Source organism: Lissotriton helveticus, chromosome 10 (assembly GCF_964261635.1).
Source record: "Lissotriton helveticus chromosome 10, aLisHel1.1, whole genome shotgun sequence".
Lineage (NCBI taxonomy): Eukaryota > Metazoa > Chordata > Amphibia > Caudata > Salamandridae > Lissotriton > Lissotriton helveticus.
Genome location: NC_136071.1, coordinates 128,562,187 through 128,576,527, shown reverse-complemented (window position 1 = coordinate 128,576,527; position 14,341 = coordinate 128,562,187). Strand labels below are relative to the sequence as shown.

The 14,341-nt window shown below is 43.0% G+C and overlaps 1 protein-coding gene across 1 annotated transcript in view; it reads left to right on the top strand.

The window, feature by feature from the left end:
• ADAP1 (ArfGAP with dual PH domains 1) overlaps positions 1 to 14,341 on the top strand; it is a 424,297-nt gene that overhangs the window by 122,089 nt on the left and 287,867 nt on the right. The window contains exon 3 of the mRNA XM_078664923.1: positions 11,606 to 11,697. Coding sequence (XP_078521049.1) covers positions 11,606 to 11,697 — 92 coding nt within the window. The remainder of the gene's footprint in view (positions 1 to 11,605; positions 11,698 to 14,341) is intronic.

Sequence of the window (14,341 nt, the reverse complement as noted above, 5' to 3'; positions counted from 1 at the left end):
CTGGACCTACGGAGAGAGACGGGTTCCAAACTTCTTGGAAAAACCTTTGCCCAGTTTGGACAAAGCGGAAATAAGTAACGTAAAATGTGTCACAAATAAACATTTCATGGAGTGGAAGAGGGCAACATCCCATTGGAAGCAGATGTCTTTTGTACATTTAACTAATAATACATTTTAGAAAACAGCAGAACTATTCAAAACAAAATTATGTTTGTACTGTGTGGACACCAACGTAACTGGACCCTTTTTGGCCTAAACATGTGCACCATTTAAGGCCATTAACCCAAAGGCTGACCTAATGTACTAACATTGATGGTGCCGGTGCGGGTTCAGCGGCCGGTCCTTGCACTGCCGCTTCCGCTGGCTGCCGGTTAAAGGGATCAATCTGGCACTTATTGGCAGTCTTCATGGACCTACGGCACCAGGCCCTGTATACAGTGCCTTCTTAATGCATGGGCACACTGGGTTGCCCAGTGGACCCACGAGCATAGGGGCCTCATGCAGACAAGAATTTAACACTAATTTTCCGTTAAACATTCTTATTCCTGTGAGTGGTTGTGTAGGCAGGGCCCAGCGCACTGCTTTGACCGGGGGCCTATAATGCTGTTAAGACGGCCATGCGTGGATAGTTTACAATTTCCCTATAATAGTCTTAAGTTCTGACACTGAGAATTGTCATTAAACCGAAGACAGCGGCAGATGACTGGCGACCCACATGTAAAACGGGGCCCTAATTGGGAGCCCAGAATACGTCTGTAGCATTGCGACTGGCTAAACGCGACCTGTCGTCAACAGCTGGTCAGGCAGAGCCTTCACACGTGGGTTAAACTGACAAAATGCCATAGTCAGACTAGAGGATGTCTTGTGTGGAGAAGCTCTGAACCTCACTTGAGAATGGCTCTCCTAGCCCTTATTAGAGAACAGCAGGAGTGCTGCTGGGATTGGATGGCTCCAAGTGCTGATGGGCCAACCACGGTGAGAAATGGAGAAGCGGCCTGCCGGAGAGCCCGAGTGCTTGAGCCCCCTCAGTCTTGCAGGCTGAAGCAGCCTGGAGTGGGAGTGGCACAGAATACCTGTTGCAGAGCCCTAATTCTGATCCACCAGTAACCGCGAGACGCCCGTTGGTGTGAAGATGCAGGAGATGTTGGCGGGTGGGTTCACTGGAACCTGCAAGGGGAAGAGGCAACTCTCTTGCTTTAGTAGTTCCAGCTGACCTTGGAGACTGGTTGCGTTCCCATTAGTACTTTATTATTTACATTCTTTATGTTAATTCGCTCTCTATTAAATATCTAGAAAATGTTATTAGAAATGATGCCCGAAAAGTAATTTTGTAGTTGTGTTTTGAGGACTTCTCCTGAGCCAGAGGGGTTCTCGAAAGGCACACGTGAGGCACTGAGCATATACAAGCTATGAGCAAAATATTACGCCTGTACGCCATAAGGTAGAGTCTGCTACAGATCAGGGACTCAGGCCACTTACTCTAATTCAGATTAAAATATCTGACCATCATCTGCACAGGCAAAAGTATCCTTGCTGAAGTAAGAGGCAATTATATCCACAGGACAGCTGGGCAAGGATGGGTTCTTGAAGCAGACTATTAAATTTTACTTAAGAACCAAGCTAGCTGGAGTAAGGTCCTATGAGTGATGTAAACCTCATAAAGCTGAATAATCCCTAGTTTATGCCATATGCAACTGAACATGTTTCTGTCTATATTGAGACATTCACTTTATCGAGGCACAAAATATTGGAAATTGACTTTTTTATGGGTTATTTATACACAAGCATTATTCAGATCTATATAATATTCTTTTGAGGCAGCTCTCCAGTAAATAGACCGGTTCCAAACGAGCAAGCATGAAATCGCCAAAGAAATCCTCCAATCACCTGTAGGAAAATAAACACCCTCCGTAGGCAGTCTACCAATTAAACGCCCATGCCACTGAGATCACAGTGCCATTGGTCTGTGTGCTAGATTGCTCTATGTCAATAAGACACTATATTTATATCCTGGGCTTCATGTGACCAATCAGTACATTGTGACAATTGTAGTATCTGTACACTACAATTGAGCCAGTGTGACTGACATCTTTGATAACAATAATTTGTAAACAGATAGGCCAGGGCTAGAAACACAGGGATTAACACCCAGGGGGCTTCAATTTATGCATTGCTGCCAGCTGTATGGAATGATCACTGAAGGCAAATACCCTTAGGGTTACTACTATCACTGTGTTACAAATTCCAGAAAACCTATACCCATTCATTTGACTGATAGACAAATCCATTTGTGCATGACTTTTACCTTCATGCAGTAAGCTTTACAACCTTGTATTAAAACACTACAGGTCAACAATATATTTTAGTTCCTTTGTAAAGGATGGTGCTGTTGCAGGATAAATCACTGGTACATCATTATCACAGTAGTTAGTGGTAAGAGTTTTGATCACTTTAAAACCTATTTGAGTGGCCTAAAACCATAGACAACCTAGTGGTGGAGGGCAGGATGAAAACATTTGCCGAGGTACATAGGGAATTCCACCTCTGTCTGAGGACTCTACCAGATCCTCATAAACCGTGCCTTTTCAACCCTTTTAGCTCAACTTTTGAAGGAGTGCTGATCTGACAGACTTAAGGTCGAGTACACCAATGAGAGGTGGACAGAAATCGTGAGCATCCACAATAAACCTCTTAGGGAGCCTGACTGAAGCGAAGTTACTTTAAAACCATTCATAGGTGGCGTTGATCTCCCAAACTTCTGAAAGACATGGGTATTTTATCAAGTGTGCTGTCCTGGATATGTAATTCCGTGAATGGCGACATGGTCCATCTCCTATGGGAAAGCCCCAGCTTGGCACTATACTGGAAGAGGGTTTGGGACACAATGAAGGAAACACTGGATACTCAAAGGCACACCATGAGTAAGGCACTCCTATTGCATGATCACACGGATGTCCCTGATATAATGCACCAAAGAGCCAGGTGGTTTGCCACTGCTCTTGCGGTAGCCTAGATTGGGATCCGTAAACTATGAAGACTCCCCCGCGTTACGGTTCTCGAATCCTGGCTTCTGGAGATCTACACTACGGCACAGTATGAACGGATAAATGACCAACTGGATACGCTTGAAGCAATCTGGGAAGGATTCTTAACCACTCACAGAGGCTAACTAAGACACGTACAGATAGAACATTCCCTCCACCATTAGAGCTTCTGAGATTCCTGGCCAAGACACCAGCGTCCTATGACATATTACATGGAATTGGGTACAGCATGACTATGGTCATACTATCCCGGTCACCCCCCTTCTTTCCTTTCTCACCTTATTTCAGACAAAAGACAACAGGCTTGATTGAAACACCCTAGCCTTTTCTCAGTAAACCCTGCACTAAAATGGACTACCGCCCGATTACTGGTAATGAACAAGGTGACTGTCTGAGGCCCACAGGCTCCGGGCAGATGTGATTCCAAGCATTGAGCGTCAGAGGTAATGTTATTGAAAGAATGGGTCTCCCTCCCATGTTATTGTAATAGGTTTTCTATTTTCACTGAGTGTTGGGGACATGACTGGCAATATACTTATTGTATTTGTAGTTCTTTGCTTTGGACGGGCCGACTTGAAATAACCTATGGAAACGTGAGGTTTGTAGAAACCTGTTGAACAACACTGATGGAAACATGTGAAATGTTTCCATATGATTTGTACCGTCTGTTATATGTTCCATGATTGGAAATAATAAATAATTGTCAATAGAGGAGAAAAACTATTCAGTGTGTATGGCAAACATTTTAGGCTGTAATGTTCATGCAATGTAAATTCAGTGTGATAAGGAAATCCCATTGTACAGTGGGTCTTTATACTGGGTCAGCAGACCCCGTGAAGTCCACGACTCCTATGCAGGGTCTACGACTGTTTAGAAAATTAAATAATATTAGCAGATTAACGAACTATATATGCATAAAAATTTTAAATTAAAAACGCTCTGCAGAGGCGAAGGAATTTTAAATTGGAAGCTGAAAATGAGGTTGGTATCCGTATCCTGATAATGGGAGCAGAGCAAGTACAGAAAATGGAGTGTAGTATGAACGATTGATGGTAATGGAATGCGCTAAACGAAAAGAGGCATGTATTAGAGTAATTATATCAAATTACTAGCTGCCCGGCCGACGTTGTCCGGGGATGAAATTGAAAGTCTCGAAAGTTCTTTTTTACCTGTGTAGTTGAGTAGTGCATACACGGTAACGCTAGGTGTCCATTGCAGCCGAACATGTTCCTCCGCTTGTCCAGCCAGTGTGAGTAAGCGCCAGAGTGACTGCGTTTTAGCCCCACTGCTACGCTGAATCGCCTCAGCACCCGAGCAATTTTGGGAACGTCTTTGTCGGCTCCAGCCGCGAACGTGTTTGTCCGCTGTGCCTGACGCCACTGCAACATGCGAACTGTGTCAGCCGTAAACGTGTTTGTCCGCTGTAGCGCCACTTAGACGCCCCACATGGCGTCAACTGCCAACGCCCACAGCAAAGCCAAATGCACCGCCCACTCGTATTGGAACGCTAATCCCACCCAGAACGCTTCTCGCAAGCGGTGGAATCCAGCTTGGTTTTGACAAATGCAGCGCCCATCGCTGTATGCACACGCCCCCAGCACAACGCACACTCCCACAACGGTCTAGTCAGAACTCTTCTCGGAAGCGGTATAATTCAGCAGGGTTGGGTTTTGACGAATGCCGCGCCCATTGCTCTATGCACACGCCCCCAGCACAACGCATACTCCCACAACGGTCTAGTCAGAACTCTTCTCGGAAGCGGTATAATTCAGCAGGGTTGGGTTTTGACGAATGCCGTGCCCATCGCTCTATGCACACGCCCCCAGCACAATGCACACCCCCACAACGGACTACTTTGCCCCTAACGTTCTTTTCCCCTTATAATGTATATGGTGTGCTGCTATATAGCCTATGTCCTTCTGCTGATACTGTGTTTTGCAATGCTGTATTGGGTGTTCCGATTGGCGCTGTAGTTCCTGAGCTTACCCGCCTCAAAGGTTTGGGCTCTCTCTTTATAATATTAACTAGCAGCCCGCCCAAGCGTTGCCCGGGGAAGAAGGGGGCTGGGGGCAGCATCGCAGCAGGAGAGGCGCAGCAGAGCGGCCTGGAGCAGCAGAGCGTACTTACAGTGTTCCCTTGCTCCGGTTTTGTTGGTCGTGGCCGCTTCTGCCCACGCTCTTCTCCGCTGTTTCCTCCGACGTCCCGACTTTGAGGAAAAGGCTTGCGAGCACTCATGACCCCCACCCATCCCTCCGCCCGTCCCTCGGTGCGCAACCACGGCTCTTGTCCGCTGTTTCCCCCGACGTCCCGACTTTGAGGAAAAGGCTTGCGAGCACTTATGGCCCCCGCCCGTCCCTCTGCCCGTCCCTAGGTGCGCACCCGCGGCTGCCTCACTTACCTCAGCCGCCTCTCCTCCCCGCACTGCTGAGTTCACCGCTTCACTGCTCCTCCGCTTCTCGCCGCTCCTCACTGCTTGTCCGCCGCTCGCCGCTCCTCCCCGCCTGTCCGCAGCTCCTCCCCGCGCTCATGTCCGCCGCTCTTCCTGTTGCTCCTGAACGCCGCTCCTCCCCGCGCTCCCGATGTCATCATGCACGTCGCAGCCGGCGCTACTTGCAAGGGACTACTTTTTTTTATTCCTAAATTTTTTAAAGAACGTATATTTTTTATTTTTATATAGCCTATGTTCTTCTGCTTGCCCTGAGGTTTTCAAAGATGTCTTGGGTGTTTGGATTGGTGGTGTACTTTTCGAGTTTACCTGGCTCAAAGGACACAGTTCTCTCTTTATAGTAGTAGTATAGATATGAATTAATAAAATATTAATTTAAATACATATTTCATGAACTGTTTCGTTTATACCTGGCTTTGTTCTCTGGTGCATCGTTTTGAGGTTCAAATCATAGAAATGATTTGGTGAGACCCATGGCTCCCAATAGTGATTACAGAGGTGTGGCGCGGTGGAGTCCACAAAAATAAAAATGATAAGACCAGCTACCATAATAAAACAACTATGGCACAGGGAGCATTGCGAACTGGGAAACACTCAAATGGGGTCTCCAACTGAATTAAAACAAAACACTAAAAGAAAAGAAAAACAAAACATCTCTCCTGTAATGGAATATGCAAAATGAAACACCAAAGAAAAATGCTTGCAACTGTAATTGATAAAATTAGAAGAATATCTCACCATTAATAAATTCACCGTTTTTCTCCTTTATCTCCACTCAGTTCATGAGTTCTGACACTTTTCAGAAGACAGAAGTTAAACAAATTTTGGTTGTAAGTCAAATACTTGTGGTACAGTTTGGATAGCTTATCAGGATTCACTCTGTATCCATTAGCGTCTGCGGATGAGGTCAGTTTGCCCTTTGTAAGTAGATGGGTAATCACATTTTTGCTGTCATTGTTTAGTGTGATGGTATCCGTCTGTGACCTCTGGTTTCTGACTCCAAAGATGAACTTCACATTGGTCCCCAGGCTTTTCACTGCAGCAGAGAAGACAGTGTGACTGGTAGCTACTGAAAAAATTAATTATTTAGGGTTTGAGAAATAGCTTTTGCGTGGCTCCTCAAAAAGACAGGCAGTTGTTCTATCAAAATTAGCCGTAGTCGAAATCCATCTCTCTTACGGCGTGGCAGAAATTTACAGGAATAGCAGTAGCATTGAAGGTATGCTGCTGTTGAGTTGAGAACACGCTAATACTATGTTGATATGGTATAATTCGATAAAATCTATGCCGCTCAGCTACAGTAAGATTTTGTGTATGTTTTTCTTGTTGAAAATCAAATAAAAATACATCTACCAACAAATGCTAACAGTAGTATTATAAGGCCTGGCAGAAAGAATTAAGAAGATAATTCAGAATTAGAGAAGTTGATATTTCATAGTCATTAAACATCTTGTGAGATGACTACAGACACAGGAGTAGAAGAAACGTGGCAACAGTGATTTCCTTCATTCCAAATTTATTTGGTTTCTTTGCTGTCAAACTGTAGCCTCAGCATCCTAAATGTGTTAATAAATTGACAGTATTGTCTCCGCATCAGTGATCTTACTGATCCTAATTGAAACCACGTTAAAATCTAGGATATCACAAAGGTTCTTCAAGTAAGATGCTTCAGCAAGTAAAAAAACACAAATTCTTCCTAGACATTGGATGCTTACCTATCCAATTATTTTTCCTTTATTTCCTTAATAAATTCTCCAGGTCAACTTTCAAAGAGTGTTTAAGATGTGATGATAAAATTACACCTGCCATCATGAACAGCACCCCGCACATCTTGCAGATAAGCTCACCATCTCTGGTGGTTCTTGGCACACCTACAGCCAGTATACCATAAGACTGCAGACTAAGAAATGTAAAAATGAAACAAAACAAGACAGCAAGCCTTTTCCATCTATGCACAAAGAACCAGAAACAACATTCTTGTATCCATCAGGACCACGGAAACACAGCACCAATTTAGTTAAATCTTAAGCCACACCTCTTTAAGAATATTACATTGCAATGCTTTAACCTTCCACAATCCAGCTTTCTCTCCCTTTACACATTGACTTTATGCTTGTGTTTGACCATGTACACTACTTTACTGCCTTTTGACCAATATTGAGCTATTTAAATACAGTATACTTTCATATGTGTGCTGGTAGAAAAATAATTTCCTGAGACTTAAGGGTGTGATGAAAGGGAAGGGAGCAAATCAAGAAGAAAGGCCCAGCATTTGTTAAATAAGTTAAGGTCCAGGGACTTTGAGACATCTTGAGAAAATGGCACCCCAGTAATAGAGAATGCACATTTTTTCAGTACACTCAAAATGTATACACGCATAGATGGTATAATTCTGAATAAGGCACTTGAGTCTTTATACTATTTTATTTGGCCTTTGGTAAATGACTGAATACTGTATGAATTGTATCCCTCATAAAACTTTTGTTAGAAGAGAAATGATCCTCCATTGCTTTCTAACTAGGTACTCCCACATACATGTATACATAATGATAATGTCTATGGTGGTAATGTGTTTAATTGGACTTGTAAGCAAAAAATATTTTTAAGATATCATTGGAGACAGTCTTCTTATGTTTTTGCTCCGTTTTCATTCAGGTCAGAGCTTTTTTTGTTCAATTATTCAGCATCTAATTAAATTGGTAGTAATTGCAATGGTCTTACCTCTAGTTACTTTCTTGGATGCATCTACAACCTTGAGCCGAAGCCTTTGCCACCTTTTTTCAGGCTACAATATTGTATTACTTGTTCTTAATCACATTACTTTTGGCTGACTCAATTGATGCGTTGCTATCCTGTTTCTTACATTTTAGCATTTATCCTCGAGCTCTTCTGTCATCTGAGACAGTGTGGCTCAAACATCCCTTGATGAAAGGAGGCTTCAGATTAAAATGTTGGAAACTCAGATAGACAGCTGATGACAGACATGTTGAAATAGCCGTCTGGTAATAGAAAGACTCAATTTGTCACACTTGATGTAGCTTTGGTTCATCATGTCAGTGTATCACATTATGCACTCCATTCAAAATAACCATCAGATCTCTGTAACAACCTTGGCAATGAGTGGTTGACTTCAATATCCAACACAAATACTGTCATGCCCATCCAGATGCAGAACTTTGATTTATTTTTGTAGCCATTTACTGGCCTTGCCTTTACAAATGTACAACGAATATTACTTCATGAAAAGTTGCGGATCTCTGAAACGTCTGAATGGAGAAAGCGAGCTCCATAGCTGTGGAACTGGTAGTGTTTTGTGGAATCACTTGGACCTGTTACTGAGGTCACTTCTATGCCATCACTAGTCAATGAAAGACCTGGGATCCTTTTATTTCTAGCAATCCACCCAACAAAATATGACAAAATTTATTATCTTTCAGCAACAGCAGTCAGTCGAGCCACTGAAGTGAATCCTTCACAGGCAGCACTATTGACTAACTGGTCAACTGAAGACACCTGAAGATTGATGCAATGAGCATGCTGATGCATCCTCAGTGAGCTTGACACTTCACAAATGCCCCAAATAAAATATATTTTCTAGTCCATCCCTCTGTTCTTCATATGTTTATTTAGTAGAAAGACCATTGACCGTTCCTGTGGTGATGGCTGCCTGTCTTGATGGAAAGGCGGGTTAATAGGAGGTACACCAGATACGCTAAACAAACTAGGAAACAGGCAAAGAAAGAATAACCTAAAGCGAATGTTTTCTACAGAGCAAGTGATTTCATTAGTATATACTGTAAGAGAATGTCTCCTTCTATTGTATAACTAGGGGGCTTTCTTTCCTTCTGACCCCTTCCCGGTCTGTAGGGGTACCGGCCAAGGTTGCCCACTCTCCCCCTGTTATTTCTTCTTGCAATGGAAAGTTTATAAGTGTCCGTGTGCCAATCAGATCGAATAATAGGTATTCCAGCACCCGGCGGTCCCTTGACATTGTATCTATATGCCGATGACATTTAACTTATATTATCAGCCTTACCCTCCTCTATCCCTGTGGGTTTGGAAAATATTCATGCCTTTACGGCAGTATCTGGATACAAAGTGAATTGGGGAAAGACCAAGGTCTTGCTGTTGTCACGGATCACCACCTGCACCGCCACAGCCGATTACCCATTTCATTGGAAGAATTCCCACCTTAGGTATCTGAGCATTCTAATAAATAGGGGCCTGGAATGGTATGTGGTGGGTAATCTTGACCAATTAATGGAGCAAATGCAACTGGACTTCGCGAAGTAGTCCCACCTAAACTATCTCTCTGGAACAGACTCAAGCAATGAAAATTATTACCCTTCCCCAAATCACGTATGTGTTAGGCATGCTTTTCCAATTAATACTCCTCTCTAACCTCCGTCACATAGATAAGACCAGTAAGGCTCTCAACGAGACCTTGTCTGGGAATTCGGGAGCATATTGCCAACAGATCAGCTGGGGGATTAGGCCTGCCCTCTGTGGAAAATTACTGTTTAGCTATAAATTTGGCACAATCGGCATCCATGCACCCACTGGTCCAAGAACCTCTGTTGTGAGTTATCATCATACACAGACTCCAGGCGGCATAGTTGGGATTACAGGCCCTCTATCTTCCTTGCCCCACTGCCGCTGACTCCCCCAATCTCATGCTGAAAGCCAGGTACACTGCCTGAATGCGGACCCACTAGCCTTTTTGGGGACGCGCATCTTCAGGACAAAGCTCCCATCTGGAATATTTCCGGCATTCGCTTAGGAGGGACCATGCTTGACTAGGGCACTTTGTGCAGAGCTGGGATTCTGACTCTTATGCACTTGATCTTTGGCGGTGCTATCAAGTCCTTTGAAATGCCACGGAACAAATTTGGCTTGTCGCATACCCAACAGTGGTGATATATACAAGTACATCATTCTCTGCTGAGCAAATTTGGTCCCCAACCCTGGGCCATTCCCTGTCCCCCGATGCTCTCTTACCTCAATTCTCTGGTTCATTTGAAAGGCGCGATATCTGGATTATATAACCTCTGGATTCATCATATTTACTCTCAGCTTCAATTGGCTAGCCTCAGGATGACCGGGCAGACTCGTCTGCGGGTGGAATATGATGAGGAAGACTGGACAGAACTTTTGGTGGCCCTAGAACGAGGAGTACGTGAGGCACGGATGAAACTCAGTCTTTTTAAGATCCTTCAGGGCTGGCACTGGACCCGGCGCAGCTCTAGGCTGCAGGGTTGCTCCCTCATTCTGCCTGTTGGCGATGCGATCATGCATCCTGTGATACTGTCCATATTTTGCTGGACCGTCCCAGCATACACCCCTTCTGGATGGCAGTAGAGTCTACGCTCCGGGAATCTATGGATTTGCCCGTGCAACTTCCAGACCCCCTAATTCACCTCCATCATTTATCGTACATTCCCAAATTGACCTCCCATGCCTGTCGATTGCTTGTCACTGCCCTTACAGCAGCCAAAATCCGTATTTTGAACATTGGGGCTCTCCACATTTACCATCACATGAGGAATGACTTGTGGAAATGTACAAGACTGCATCATATGAAAAGATCATTTGCAGTCCAATGGACAACGCAGATACTTTCTTCTTATATGGTCCCCCATTTTGCAAGATACCTCATAGTTTCCTTAGACTCTTGCTGCTTCTTCATTACCATCATTGTACTCACTACCCCGCCTCTCTCTCTGCCTTACTTTTTAATTTCTGTCTTTCTTCTCTTCTTTTTCTCCTGTCCTTCTTTCCTTCCTCTCTTTAGTTTCTTTCTTCTATAGCTTATTCTCTCACCCCTCTCTTCCCTTTTGTATCTCTTAAATATTCTATATAATTATTGTTTGCTATTGGTGCATGTATCATAATCAACATTTATAATCTCTATATGTGTATAAACTGGACTTGTATGTCACTGTTTTTGCTGTTAATCCTTAATTTTACCAGTTAAATAATTGATACTAAAAAACAAGTGAAGTGTGTATGATAAATCAATACACAAGGACACATTATATTAATATTGCACATCTATTGAACTTTACATATGTTAAATATGATGGAATTGCCTAATCTTTACTTTTTTATTTTACAGTTCATGGCGTGTACTGGAAACAAGGTAGCAAAAGCAAAGTATGAATCCAAAGTGCCAGCCTTTTATTACCAGCCAACCTTTCCTGACTGCCAGTAAGTAGCAGGATATTTCCATCAGTACATAACCCTTCTGTACCGCTGCTGCTGTCGGCTTTGTGACAGTCCCACGGATCTATGATTTTGGGTTGGAGCATATCATGACTCTTGCAAGCTTTATGTCCTGGGATTGATGTAACAGGACCAGTGACAAAGTTGGTGCAGGTTAGATTGAGTGAGCATGGTTGCTCAATGGTGGAAAAAGATGACACAATATTTTATATTTAGTGTCTTTAACTAGCCTGGTCTTTGTCGTCTATGTTCGAAGACACTTCTTAGTTATCATTGGTAGTTTGCTGTTCAGGTGCGTAGCTTCAAGGAGGGGGTTTGGGGTGTTACACCCCCCATGTATTTTTTGATAAATAGTTGGGAACAGGTGCTTTCAGTTAGGTATTTTGAGATGTCAGTAGGATTTCACCAGGAATCTTTACATACACAAAGAAAAAAAACATGCACACTCTCTCCCTCTCTGTTTTGAAAGTCCTCCAAAATATTGGTTATTTTACAAAATATTGTGTTTTCTCTCTTAGTACACCAATTTGCATTCCTGTTCTTTCCACTGTCCCCTAGACCCCTCTCATGTACTCTGATTGTGCTATTATGTATTTAAACATTATATGTCAGCCTGATTCCCACAACATATGAAGCTCCCCCCACAAAGCTTGATGGCCAAGCTAGGCCCCTGTTGCTGTGTGAAATAAGGCCAGTAGTGAAGCAAGACCACTCAAGATACTTCAAATAGGTTTTGTGAGTTCAGTCCAATAATTCTCAAAATGGTACCTCTCATTGGACTACCCAGTGGTTTTATGCTTCAAAGGTACAGTGCATAAGATATCGAAGCTGCAAAGTTGCTGTCTTCAGATGTCATTATACTTGGTACTAGTCTTCAAGGGCATCTGAAGAGGAGGTTTGTTAATCTCGCCTTAATTGCTTCAATCAATCAATCAATCAGGGGGTTTGTAAAGCGCACTACTCACCCGTGAGTGTCTCAATTGCTTGTCTCTTCAAATTTAAGAAGACTGGAAAAGCCTGTTGTATCCTGACACGTCTTAAAACTTACAGTAATATTGATGGTTGTATTAAAATTAACAGTGACTTAATACTGATACTACCATACGTGATAACATTTAATGTTAATCAAACCGCTACTTGAGAGTGCTCCCCACTCCACAATGTTGCATAGTTATCATAGTTACATTATTTAACATTGCTGCCAGAAATACATCTAACATTATTAATCTTATTTGTAAAAGAATTATGTTTTTCAGAGCATGAAAAAAGCATGCTTAAATAAGAGTGTCAGGCTATACAAGGTCAGAGCTGATATTTCATTTAGATCAGGGTTGTCCACAGTCGGTCCTGGAGGGCCGGATCCATGGCAGATTCTTAGCATATCCATATTTAGATAAATGTAGTTATCTTAAAAATCTGGCATAGATCAGGCCCTCCAGGGCCAATTTTGGAGAACACTGATCTAGCTTATGGCAAAGCGGTGTCCCCCAACAACCTTCAGTCATCTTTTTCCGGTAGCCATATCTCACACACTTAGGGCCTGACTTACAAAACATTGAGAAATCTGCACTAACAGATCTACAGCCTCCCAGGGGTGAGGATTTCTGAACTGATGGGATTCTCAAAGATATTCAATAGTACACCTGAAACTTACGCCACTTGTAGGTTTCCAAGTGTACAACTGTGTGAAGACCTTTCTGGTTATTTAGTTAACATATTGACAATTACACTTGGTAAAATATTTTGCCCCATGGAAAACATCTCCTTTACCCACCTCTCCAATTTAGGAGTTCCATTCCATTCTCATCCTTGAAAGGGACTTACCCCTGCACTTTACTGGATTAAAAGTCCACCAATGCCGGACAGGATTGGTTTGGAAAAAGGTTTGAAGTTATTCACATACTCTAGTGTTTGTGGGGTTTCTCATCTTAAAGCTTCTGGGGCATTTTTGCTGTGGGACGCCAATGGTTTTGGTTATCTGGCCCTAAAAGAGGTGCACCTTTAGAATTGACAGCCTAGACTGTCGAATTATAATATAGATGATGATGCTGTATGGCAATAACCACTGTAGGGTACCAATAAGGCAGGGTTCCATCACACAAAATGCCAATGCAAGTTTTATCATTTTCCATTAGGAACAAGAGAAATGTTTCCTTTATATGGCTGGTGTGTTTCAGCCCCAGAAAATATACCAATGCAAAAGTTATTTATCTGTGTTGTTCCTTAGTGAGGCTCATCTAGTTTAAATATTTTGTAAATATTGCTTTATGCTAGATTTTTGCTATTTCTTTGCACTATAACAAAATATGTTGCTGTTATCCAGTTTAATTGTACTCAGTTTTTAGGGCTCGGCCTACGTCACCACTTCGTCAGAAGTGGGGCGGAGCTCCGAGCCGTATTGTTACGGGGCTCAGAATAGTGAAGTAAAAATTCCTCGCTGCGCGAGATTTTTCCGTAGTTTATTTTGGCATCTGCATGCTAATTGGTCCTCGCAGTGCTGTGTTTCTAGTAGCCTTCACGCAATAGGCCATATGGATTTTAGTTTGTGCACTTCCTGCATTTTCTGTGCGGTTACGCGCAGGGGAGTGCAATAAATTGTCAATTACGAGTTGTCAGGGTGCCGAGGTAA